We start from the raw sequence: 12748 nt of genomic DNA, 5'->3' as shown, positions 1-12748 counted from the left end.
ATTAGCATATTTGCTATTGGAGTAATCCAAAAGTAATTGAAAGTAATCAAAATAAAGTAACCCTACCCAACCCTGCTTACATGTGTGAAAAGGCACAGTACCAAAAATATCCGGATAGAGCCGAAGCTTTCATATCATTAGTCTCTTGAGGCGGGAATTCCAGGTCCAGAAACTAAAAACCCTGCCACTGTTTGGATTCAGTCACAGGCGTAAAAGTAAACAAGTTGTGAATCAAAATAATCTATGGCTATAGGCAATCTGTGGCTAAAGGTAAACTCTGGCAGGGTTTTTACTTCCACCTCTTTTAGAGGCAAGTGCAGAAAAACCAAATTGATGATCAATTATTCAGTTTGACTTTCATTTAATGTACCGTAAATTCCGGACTATAAGCCGCTACTTTTTTCCCTAACTTTCAACCCTGCGGCTTATTCAGTGATGCGGCCAATTTATGTAATTTTTCTAACGGCCGCCAGCGGCGCTCGAGTGTTGCTACCATTAACTGCCCTGTCAAAGCTATATTATTATTATGAAAACTCTCTCGGTGTACCGTCTTTCTTTGTAAATATGTGTAACCCATGTATAATATGTACTTGCAACTGTATATTTTTGTAATCTATTCTGATATGTTTTGCACGTGTGAACGATAAATGAGGGGCGGAACAAACGCGGGGTGCCGAGTTTAAGTGGGGACCGCTAAAGGTAAGGGACAGACAAAGAAAAAAGAGGGGGTAAAAAGTTGGTTAAAGTAAAAGGAGTTGCGTGAGTAAATGTGTTCATCTGATATATTTTTCCCACCCTTGTCTTTGGAAATATACACTTTCTTCCTTGGATTACTTTCAACGGGACCCGGACTCTGCAGGTCTGCATCAAACCTTAAGTACCGGTATCATTTTCCATTTATTTTGCGGGCTGTGGTTTTTGGACTGTGGACTTTAATGAAGGACATTTAGTTTCAATCGCGGGACTAGCAGTCGGGTTTGGGTTAATTTTGTGTTTGTGTAACATGTTGAAATGTGGGCGCATGCGGCTTATATACAGAGGCGGCTTGTGTATGTACAAAATCGGTTTACCTCTTAAAATGTGGTGGGTGCGGCTTATAATTAGGTGCGCTCTATAGTCCGGAATTTACGGTATTTGTTTTCAAGAAAACAAAATTTATTATTTGACCAGCAGATGGTGCTGTATTGTGTAGTGAAACAGAAAACAAGTGCTACAAAACACAGGGAAGACTACAAGAAACACAGACTCAAAGTGACCATAAAGCGATCTTCCCCCAGAGGGCGCCAAGGTGTGGAACATGACACACCTGAGCTCAATCTCCACACACCTGTCAGTCATTATCCAAAGACCTTATAGTGACTGCTTGGACAGCACACTGTGTCGGTTCATTGCATTTCCATTTCCAGTTTGGTCTTAGTTTCTGGTTTGGATGTTGTCAAGTATGATTAGTTTCTGAAATTGTATTTTTTTGTTTGTTACTATATTCCTGGTTGTGTAATAGAATAACATCCTTATTTTGAATCCTTATTTACAGTTCCTGCTTCCCTTCACTTGTGTTCACCCCCAAAAAGCAGAACAGTAATGCCCCTTGGTAATAGTCAGTAAGTAATAATTGGTGTACCTATTTATATTATTCTCTTGAAGTTCATTTAAATAATTTTAAAGGGACAGTTGGTAATATTTCACCATAGACGTCGCTGTATGGTGTAGTGCAACTAGAAACAAATGCTACAAAGCACAAGGAAGTAACAAACTATGGAGAGTGACATAAATCACAATTTTTTCTTCATATATTTTGCCCAACCTTTCACAAAGTTTTTAGTTTTTGGTGGTACCCTTAGCAGCAAGACGGTAGCTCCCCAAAGGTGAGCCTCATGTTGCTTAAAATACACAGTTTTTTACCTACTAGCCCACTGCCCGATGATTGCTGGGATGGGCTCCAGCACCCCGCTACCCTACTGAGGATAAGCGGTGCAGCTCATGAGATGAGATGAGACAATTTTATCATCATTTTTGTTTTGTTTTAATGAATGTGGTTTTTGTTACCACTAGGAGGTGCTAAGGAAATGAAATGACATGAAATGATCTGCATTTATATAGCGCTTTTCAAGTCAAGACTTCCTAAAGCGCTTTACAGTGTGCTTCTTATTCCCAATAGCGGCTGTGCAGCCATGTAAGGCGCTAACCTGCTTATTGGGGGTATTAAGGGTTCAGTGTCTTACCCGAGGACACTTTGACATGTAACACGGAGAAGCCGGGATTCGAACTGTGATATCTTGATCCCAAGACGAGCGCTCTACCTCCTGAGCCACTGCCGCCCCAAGGAATACACAATGACCTTTTAAGTCACAATTTAAGCTTCACAAAGCAGTACATTGATGTTGAATCACAACTGCCATGTGTGGGCATTAACTAAAACGACACACTATTTTTCACATACACTGGGCGAAAAATCAAAAACTAAAATGAGGTTAACAAATATTGCCTTTGGGAGTGCTAATTATGGGCAACTAAATTGTCGATTACCATAATAGATGTGTGAGTGTAGAGGTCAAATACAACCATTTTTTTTGTCATTTTTTGTGGGTGAAAATCATTCATAGGGGCAGCTTTAATTGTTGTGTTAACGGACAATAATATCTTGTAAAACGCTCTAAAAATGTAGTAATATTTCCATATATATTTATCAAATTATCTTAGTTTAGGGAAGGGAGTGTGATTTAGTCTCCTAGTGTTTGTAATGCAAATTTTTTTGCAGCAGCTTAATTCCTTTTAGAAAACGTGCTGAGTCAAGAATAGCGTCCGAGCTCCACTTGATTCCAAAACAGAGTAAAAGTGAAACATTTTTTTCCCTTGGGGCAGAGCACAGTGTGTAAAATAGGTGGGCAGTGATAACAGCATGTCACTCGTCAGAACCTCACAATTAGCCCTTAGACAAAAGTTTACCACAATGGTTATACGTGTCTATTCAACTGGTACTGCTGACAGGTCTCAACAGTGCAATTAAGAGGGTAAATTTTAATTAAACGGGGAGTGAAAAATCACTCAAAATCCGCCTGACTGCCTAGCCGAAGCAAATCATTCCTCTTTAAAGTTGTATGGCAGAACATTTATTTTTTCATTTTAGCCGTTTTCTTGAAGTAAAAATGCATGGGTAAAATCAACCCGAACACCATATACGGTAAGCCTTTTTCGACCCTGACTCCCACCTGTTTTTGCTCCCGTCTGTTCCCCGCCTTCGACCCGTTTTTGATCCTGACCACGTCTACTCTCATCTCCAGGCTTACGACTCGTTTCCGACCCCGAGCACGTTTTTACTCTCCTGTCCCGGCTACTGACCCGTTTTTCCGACACCGCCATCGCTCGCCACTGAAGTCCCACTTCCGCGTTCAGAGCGACCCGCTTCCGGTGCCCAGTGATCACTCTTTAAAGTTGTATTGTAGTACATTTATTTTTCCTTTTACCCGTTTTCTTGAAGTAAAAATGCATGGGTAAAATCAACCCTAACACCATATACGGTATGATCTTGTAATTAATAATTTTCACCAAAAAAAATGAGTAAATATTTAGTAGATGTGTTGTAATATCCCTCAGTAATCGTCAGGGGGTATACAGAAATCGGGAACAAAAACATTTTAATAGATCCTAACAAGATAACTAAGAGATTGTCATGATTACCGATGTGATGCAACTGTGCCCGCTGCCTCGGATTCTGATTGGCTCCCTGTCCCTATTCAAACCCACTCCTTTCTGTCACCTGTTGTCAGTCTGTCTGCGAACCTCAGTTTACACTAGTCAAGCCTTTCTCGACCCTGACTCCCACCTGATTTTGCTCCCGTCTGTTCCCCGCCTTCGACCCGTTTTTGATCCTGACCACGACTACTCTCCTCTCCTGGCTTACGACTCCGACCACGTTTTTGCTCTCCTGTCCCGGCTACCGACCCGTTTTTCCGTTCCCGACACCGCCATCACTCGCCACGGTAGTCCCACTTCCGCGTTCAGAGCTACCCGCTTCCAGTGCCCAGCGATCACCGGATCGTGGGTGCAACCTTTTCCTTTCTTACAATAAAACTGAGAGAAACATAACGCAAGTGGGTCCTATCTCCATTCCGGTCCTGACAGAGATGATGGGGCGGCATTAGCTCGGGAGGTAAAGAGCTTGTCTTGGGATCAAGAGGTCGCAGGTTCGATTCCCAACTCCTTCGTGTCTCATGTCGAAGTGTCCTTGGGCAAGACACTGAATCCCTAATGCCCCTGATAGCAGGTAGTTGCCTTGCATGGCTGACGCTGCTATTGGTTAGTTAGTGTGTAAAAAGGGAAAAAGTGTGAAGCACATTGTAAAGCGCTTTGGGAGGTCTTCATTGACTTGAAAAGCACTATATAATGGCGGCGCCCTCTGGCTGCGGCTGCATCGACTCGCTACAACGGGTCAGGTGTATCGACATTTCGTTCTGTGTACATTGTTACAAAGAATGACAATACAAAGGAAATTATTATTATTATTATTATATAAATGCAGACTAAATGCACACCACGGTTTCCCTCCTCAGCAGTCCCGGTTCCACTTTCCCAGATATCTAGTGAATCATTACTGCGTTTGGGTCCCTTCGACATTCCGGGAGAATGTTCCCATCCAAAAAAAAAGATGATAGAACAAATATTATTTATTTTGTTTTCATTGTATTTTACATCTGATTTTGGACACGGATCACCACCGACCTGCTAACAGAGGGTTGGTTTACCTGAAAGCTAACACAAGACGGTAGTTAACTCTCAGCTGCTCGTTCAAACTACAGCTAGTGACAGGTTAGCGAAGTACATCCTGGTCTTTTCAACCCTATTAGTTAACATGACAAGCATTTGGCCCTGAAAATGGATTAATGATCTTTTTGTAGCCAGGCGTGATTTAGCAGTTTTCAAAAGCAGAACAGTAATACCCCTTAGTAATAGTCAGGTAACAAAATAATGTGTTACTTATTTATATTATTCTCTTGAAGTCCATTTAAATAATTTTAAAGGGACAGTGTGTAATATTTTACCATAGATGTCTCTGCATTGTGTAGTACAACCAGAAACAACTGCTACAAAGAACAAGGAAGTAACAAACTATGGAGTGTGACATAAATCACAATTTTTTCCTCATATATTTTGCCCAACCTTTCACAAAGTTTTTAGTTTTGGGTGGTACCCTTAGCAGCAAGACGGTAACTCCCTAAAGGTGAGCCTCATGTTGATTAAAATACAGTTTTTTACCTACAAGTATTTTTTTTCCAAAATGCACATTTTTATCATCATTTTTGTTTTGTTTTAACGCAGGGGTGTCAAACTCATTTTAACTCGGGAGCCACAAGATAGAACAAACATTCTCTCAGGGGCCGGACTAGCAGATTAGAGAGAAAGAAAAAAAGAAACAAATAAAAGAAAGAGAGGGAGAAAAAATTAGAGAGGGTGGGACAAAAAAAAAGAGAGAGAGAGAGATAAAAGAGCAAGAGGGAGCGTGTGAAACAAAAGAGATAAAAAGAGAAATAGTGAGAGAGGGGGCAAGAAAAAGAAAGAATGGAATCCAAAGAATAATAGAAAGAGAGAAGATAAAAGAGGAGAGAAATAGTGAAGGCGAAAGCACGAGAGAGAGAGAAATGAGAGAGAAAATGAAAAGAGGATGAGAGAGCAAAATAAGGTAAAAAGGCACAGAGAGATACAGACAAAAAGGAACAAAAAAGAAAAAAAGAGAGACAGAGAGAGTGAAATAGAGAGAGATATAAAAAGTGAGAGCGAACGGGAGGAAGAGAGAAAGAGAGATAGAAAGAGAGAGAATTAGGGAGGAAAAGAGAGAATGAGAGAGAGAGAGAAAGAAATACAAGTACAGCATTTGTGAGAAGCACCTGGCTTTGGCAACATCAAGTGGATATATCTCAACCTGCACCTCTTTTTCTCTTGCGCTTCTCTGAACCTTGTCTTGCGGGCCGGATTCAATCGCTTAGCAGGCCTGATCTGGCCCGCGGGCTGCCTGTTTGACACCCCTGCTTTGACGAATGTGGTTTTTGTTCCCACTAGGAGGTGCTAAGGAATACACAATGACCCTTTAAGTCACAAGCCCCCAAATAAATTTAGCTGAGACAGGAAAGCAAAAACGTGGTTGGGGTCAGAAACGGGTCGTAAACCGGGACGGGAGAGCAGACGTGGTCAGGATCAAAACGGGTTGTAGCCGCAGACAGACTGGAGCAAAAACGGGACAGGTGGGAGTCAGGGTCGAAAAAGGCTTTCCTAGTGTTCACTGAGGTTCTCAGACGGACTGACAAAAGGGGACAGACAGGACTGGGTTCAAATACTGACAAGGAGCCCATCAGAACCCGCAGCAGTTGGCGCCAAATGAGCGGGCGAAGCTGAGTCACATCAGTAATGACAAAAATAAAATACGTTTCAGAATTACCTCTTGTCGAATGTGTTTTTTGTTACCACTAGGAGGTGCTAACAAATACACAATGACCCTTTAAGTCACAATAAATAACGGTTGTCATTTTACGACGGTAACCCCGGTGGTGGAGATAATAATTAAAGATCCCGGATCTAAGGGATGGTAACGGACATTGCGGCTCAGCAGGCATCGCTCAGGCACACGCGTGTGAACGCAAACATATTCCGCTCACATAGCCTCAGTCTTGACTGCGGGTAGAAAAACAAGTTCAGGCACCATGTCATAATCAGCTTAGACATGCCTGAATATATATATAGTTTTATGGTTTTTTTCCCCAAATGTAATAGAAATAAAGAAAGAGCAGAAACGGCAACAAGGCATAAAGAATACGAAACCACTGAAAGGATGATGTCCCCGTTGCAATCGTTTTGTGGCATAATCCTGTCCTGTGAGAGCTGGCTTGCGTTGTTAAAGGTGCATGTGCGCTGTCTTAGAAGTGTTTATCAGATTGTCAGCTTAATATATACCGTATTTTCCGCACTATAAGGCGCACCTAAAAGCCTTTATTTTTTTCAAAAGCTGACCATGCGCCTTATAATACAGTGCGCCTTATGTATGGATCAATTTTATAATTGCAAAGATTTGCAACTAACTTGCAGCCGCCGACTAGATTTTCCCCCGAACGCCAAGTAGTATGCGGTGTATGCTGGGATTTATTTACCGGCGTTTCATTGGCTAACCAATGTGTCAATCATCAGTTGAATCGATCACTATTGGCTAAAGTTATTCGGAGGTCAAGAGGCGGATCCTTTTTATCATTTACAGGCTGGCATTGGCTTAAACGGCGAAACAAAGCCTGCAATTGATGAATGTGTATAGCACGTGGCTGACGACATAGAGAAAGCATTTTTCTCTGTTCTCTATTTGAAAATATTTTATTCTCCTGGATTTACTACCCTCACGAATATAAGAGGACATTGGCTGCACATTATTATGAACACAACGACTTCGGTGAGCTACTCCAGGTTTTATATTGTCCCTGTATCTTGTTTCAGACTGAACTCGATGTTTTTGTGATAAGCGGTGCAGATAATGGATGGAATGGAGTGTCTATTTTTAAATTAAACTCAATTCCAAGTGTTTATTGTCATATGTACAGTAAAGTTGCGAGCAAAAAAGAAAATAGATACTAAGGAATGGTTGGCATTTCTTGAATCCCAAGATTTTAACCTTCCGAATGATGGAACGATGCATTTGAGTGACATCGTACGGACACTGCATCCGCGCGTGTTCTTTGCAAGGTTTGGGAATGTTAAGGGGGTAAAAAGTTGGACTGAACTATCTGACTGTTTTGTCGACGTTCCCATTGTAGCGCCCTATAATCCGGTGCGTCTTATGTATGTCAAAAATAGGACCAAAAACGATTTTTTCAGGGTGCACCCTATAACCCGGTGCGCCTTATAGTGCGAAAAATACGGTAATATACATATAGTCATGAACCAGAACTAGACAGCGTTCTGGCATCGAAAGTCAGGAAGCCAGAGACCGACGAGATCGATTCCAATTGCCCGAGTTGATATCGGACAGATGGGGTCGATACCGGACAAGACGGGACAGATAGGATAGATAGTGAATCAGGATATCGAAAATAAGCAGGACAACTAGACGGGAACGGAAACTGGAGAAAATAATAAACAGGACAAATAGACGGAACCAAAACTGGAAGCTGAAATTAAACAGGACAAAGTAAACGGGAACAATACCGGGCAGGAAATACCAACAAGAGCAGGACCGAGACGAAGCCCATGTTTTGCGGGGCAGAAGTTCGTTGACGGGCTGACAAAGGAAGCGTGAGAGCGCTGAGCTTAAAATAGACAGAAAGGCAATCTGTCAACGAGCCGCAGCTGGCGCCACACGGGCGGGGCCAATTAGGCGCCATGGCAACAGTGATATATATTATATATATATATATATATACAGAGAGAGAATAGAATCGAATAGAATAGAATATACCTTTATTGTCATTGTTACAAAATGGGTTAACATATTGTGACAACGAAATTGGGCATGGCACTCCAGTCTCACATATTCACAGTGTCGATAAAAGAAACCAAGAAAATAAAGAAACAGAGAAGATAAGGTTATAAAAACAAGGAGGATAATCTACACAATATTTACACAAAGAAATGTCGGCATATATATATATATATATATATATATATATTTTTTTTTTTTTTTTTTTTTTTTCCCTTAATCTAATTAATTGCAAAATAAATACAAAATATAGTCAAAACATTGAGAAGGTTAGAAATAATGTTTTTATTTAAAAAAGAGACATATCTAAAATTGATTTTCATAAAAGAATGGACATTTCTATGATGTCATTTAAAGTTGTTTTTTTTATAAAAAGGTTAAAAATATAAATTAGCTCTCATTAGTTCACTGTAGGGGGATCAATTGTATTATACTTTAGTAAGATAAAGGGTTTTTAAATGTTAATTTTTTTGTGCACATCATGTTATTATTGGTGGTACACCGATTGAAGGGACCCCCACTTTTTCTTTTTTCCTTCTTATTTTTTTTTCTTTTGTCCTTCCTTTTTCTTGTTTTATTTTTTGTTTGCGTTTACATGCCTTCGTTTAAGCAGTTGTCGCAAGCCTACAGTTTGTGAGTACATCTAGCTCGGTGATAACATTTTGTTCGAACAAATTACCTTTTATTTCTATTTTGATATTTGCAAAGCCGATTTGTGTACACGTAAAAGTAAAAAAAACACTGATTTGACAATTATTTGGTGTCACACCAACAGACCACATTTTGGCTGTACATCGCTAAGGAATCCTTTATATGGAAGGTCATCAAACAATGTATATTCACTGCTGAGACACTTTATGGTGAAAACCCACAGAAAAAACTGTAAACACCCTATCACGCCAACAAAGCCCCCAAAGAAATTTAATTGGGTGAGCAGTACGGACGGGCAGAGCTATGCATACATTGTACATGCACTCCCTTCTGTCACTTGCCAAGCGCCGTCAGCCACGAAGATAAATAAATCCATATTCTTATTCTTTGTAGTATTTTGTGACATTTTTTTACAAAAGAACTTCGCTCAGACCTTGTTTTAAAACTACTACTTAGTACAAAAACGACAGTCAAAATGACACTTAACACTCTAAGTAACTGCGGGAGAGAGTTGGTATGGGAGTCTGACTCTGGCATCAGTATTATCATATATTTATAGATTTAATCAGATAATCAAACGCCTCATAGTAAAATTGTCGGGACCAGAATGGAAACAGGACCCAATTGTGTTACGTTTCTCACACGCTTCATTAAAGGAAAGAGGAAGGACTGCGCCCACAATCCGGTGTTTGCTAGGCACGGGAAGCAAGTCGCTCTCGTACTCGGATTGTGATCTGAACACGGAAGTGGATCTTCCGTAGCGAGCGATGGCGGTGTCAAGGACGGAAAAACAGGTCGATAGCTGAGACAGGAGAGCAAAAATGTGGTTGGGGTCAAAAACGGGTCGTAAACCGGGACGGGAGAGCAGACGTGGTCAGGATCAAAACGGGTTGTAGCCGGAGACAGACGGAGGCAAAAACGGGACAGGTGGGAGTCAGGGTCGAAAAAGTCTTGCTTAGTGTTCACTGAGGTTCGCAGACGGACTGACAAAAGGGGACAGACAGGACTGGGTTCAAATTCTGACAGGGACCCAATCAGAACCCGCAGCAGTTGGCGCCAAATGAGCGGGCACAGCTGAGTCACATCAGTAATGGCAAAAATAAAATAAGTTTCAGAATTACCTCTTGTCTAGGGCAGAGCAGATTTGGCACGTTTTGTTGAATTTTATCTTTAAATATATGGTTTGGCTCACTAAAAAATATGATATAGAGATGTTTTGTTGTCATGGCTCTTTTGGGTCAGAAAGGTTCCAGAAACCCGGATTAAAGAAACAAAAATAATCTGAAGAGCCTTTTGGGAGCAAAAGGGACAATGGCACCTCCAGAATTGTATCATAGGGGTGGCCAAATGGGGCTACTTCAAATATTGGGGTGGCACACCAAAACTAAAAGCCATAACTGATGCTGCAACAATCTAACGATAAACTGGCAACTGGAGTGGCAGACAAATAACGTAAATTCCGGACTATAAGCCGCTACTTTTTTTCCAAATGTTCAACCCTGCGGCTTATTCAGATTCAGATTCAGATCTACTTTATTGTCATTCTAGTACACGTGTATACAGAACGAAATGTCGATACATCTGACCCGCACAGTTTCCTTGAATGTACAGATATAAATAAAATGTTGTATTGAGTTGGAGTATTGAGTACTAATAATATACTATTTATTCAGTGATGCGGCCAATTTATGTATTTTTTTTCTAACAGCCACCAGCAGCGTTCGAGTACAAAAGATTTAGACCGGTGGAATATATGCGAGTGTGTTGCTAGCGTGTTTTTGAATAAAGGAGCGTAGGACAACGTCTATATGACAAAGTCTCTTTCCCATACTGGGGAATACGACTTTAATGACGTCAGTTACAAGGAGGAAGATGAGCAAGGTTTACCATGATTTTTACAAGTACCGTATTTTTTTTTTAACAGACCCGTTTCCTTGTGTTGCGAGCGTGTTCTTAGTAGCGTTTTGCTACCCTTCACAGACACGGTTTGGGATGAAAGTTATAATATTATTAAAGCTTTGAAAACGTTCTCGGTGTACCGTCTTTCTTTGTAAATATGTGTAACCATGAATAATATGTATTTGCAACTGTATATTTTTGTAATGTATTTATTTTAGAGACTTATTCTGATATGTTTTCCACGGGCGAGTCAGAAAGAAGGGGCGAATACAACGGGGGCTGATGGGAAGTGGAGTAAAGGTGAGACGTGTTTGTGGACGCAGCAGACAATAGTGGATATATATTTTTCCCACCCTTACCTTTGGAAATATACATTTTTTTTCCTTGGATTATTTTCAACGGGACCCAGACTCTGCAGGTCTGCGTCATATCTTAAGTACCGGTATCATTTTACACTCAATTTGCCGGCTGTTGTTTTTGGACAGTGTACTTCATATTCAGTTACAATAGCAGGACTCAAAGTCGGGTTTGGGTTGATTTCGTCATTGTGTTACATGTTTTAATATAGGCGCATGCGGCTTGTATACAGGTGCGGCTTGTGTAAGTACAAAATCGGTTTTCCTCTTAAAATGTGGTGGGTGCGGCTTATAACCAGGTGCACTCTATAGTCCGGAATTTACGGTATATAGGGGGGGTATATAGGAGGGTCGTGGGCAACCCGTCGTGGTGCCATTGCAAAGAAGCCGGCTCTTTTTTTGAGAGCCAAGCCGAAAGAGCCTGTTCTCGAAAAAAAGCCGAAATTCCCACTACTAGCTCACTGAACAGAACTGGGACAATGTCACGCAAAAAAAGATAAAGGGGGTGGGCCAGTGGTGATGTATTTCGTGCGTAAACGCTAACCTTGCGTACAGGATTCTGTCAGATTTGTAATATGCAACACCACTTCCAACTTCTGCACACGAGCTACCACCGAGTTCGTTCCGAGCGCACGAATGCAACACCAAACCCCAAATGTCCTCTCAATCATCGCCTCTCGAACACAAACTTTATCTCAGCGGTAGAAATGAAGATAAAATTCACGGTTGACTTACACTGCTGTTCTGTCCTGACCAGTATACGACTGCGTGGTTGTGCGCCGAGTCCCCGGTCAAAGCAAAGATGCTGCTGCTCATTTTGGGCTCTTCCTGTTTATTTCCTCTCCCATCCGCCTTGTTCTTTCTTAACTCCGATCTACTCAGTCCAGAAGCTCTGATCCCGTCCAGAAAAGCGCCATGTCCGTGCACAAAATCTGGGTCAGATCGACCTGTCAGTTCACTTTTGCTTAACTCCGACAACTCAGGGCCATTCCTCTTCACTCTCGTTTGCGCAGTATTTTTGCCCGAATCAGGGTTTCTCACGTCCTGGTTTTCTTCAGGATGGTGCCCCCTAAACTCCACTCGAATTTGTTGAGCGCTGCCTGGTTGACGCTGAAGTTGAACAATTGAGCGGCGGGGTGCGCAACTTATCTCCGCGTTGGTATTTTGGAAGGTTTGCGCACATATTATGAGCCACAAACCCAGAGCTAAGTGCAAGCCCGGGCAAAAGCCTGCCCAAGACTCCATCTCCGGTAGATTTTGGACCGCTGCAGTCCTTTTCCTACTTCAAGTCGTCCTTTAGCTCGGAATAAGTGAGGCGTGGGTTGTACGTCTGGTTCTTTCGGTGGGCAAATTGCTCTTTATCGAAACTGTTCACGTCCAAGAATCTTTTGGT

General features: G+C 41.5%; 1 protein-coding gene across 1 annotated transcript in view; it reads right to left on the bottom strand.

Moving 5' to 3' along the window:
- Positions 1–12699, bottom strand: part of sorcs3a (sortilin related VPS10 domain containing receptor 3a) — a 333093-nt gene extending 320394 nt beyond the window's left edge. The window contains exon 1 of the mRNA XM_088341620.1: positions 12091–12699. Coding sequence (XP_088197746.1) covers positions 12091–12600 — 510 coding nt within the window. The 5' untranslated portion in view covers positions 12601–12699. The remainder of the gene's footprint in view (positions 1–12090) is intronic.
- Positions 12700–12748: the final 49 nt, after the last annotated feature.

Source organism: Urocampus carinirostris, chromosome 8, assembly GCF_059441175.1.
Source record: "Urocampus carinirostris isolate Australia breed hairy pipefish chromosome 8, RoL_Ucar_1.0, whole genome shotgun sequence".
Lineage (NCBI taxonomy): Eukaryota > Metazoa > Chordata > Actinopteri > Syngnathiformes > Syngnathidae > Urocampus > Urocampus carinirostris.
The sequence above is the reverse complement of the archived record's forward strand: the minus strand, read 5'-3'. Positions and strand labels throughout refer to the sequence as shown.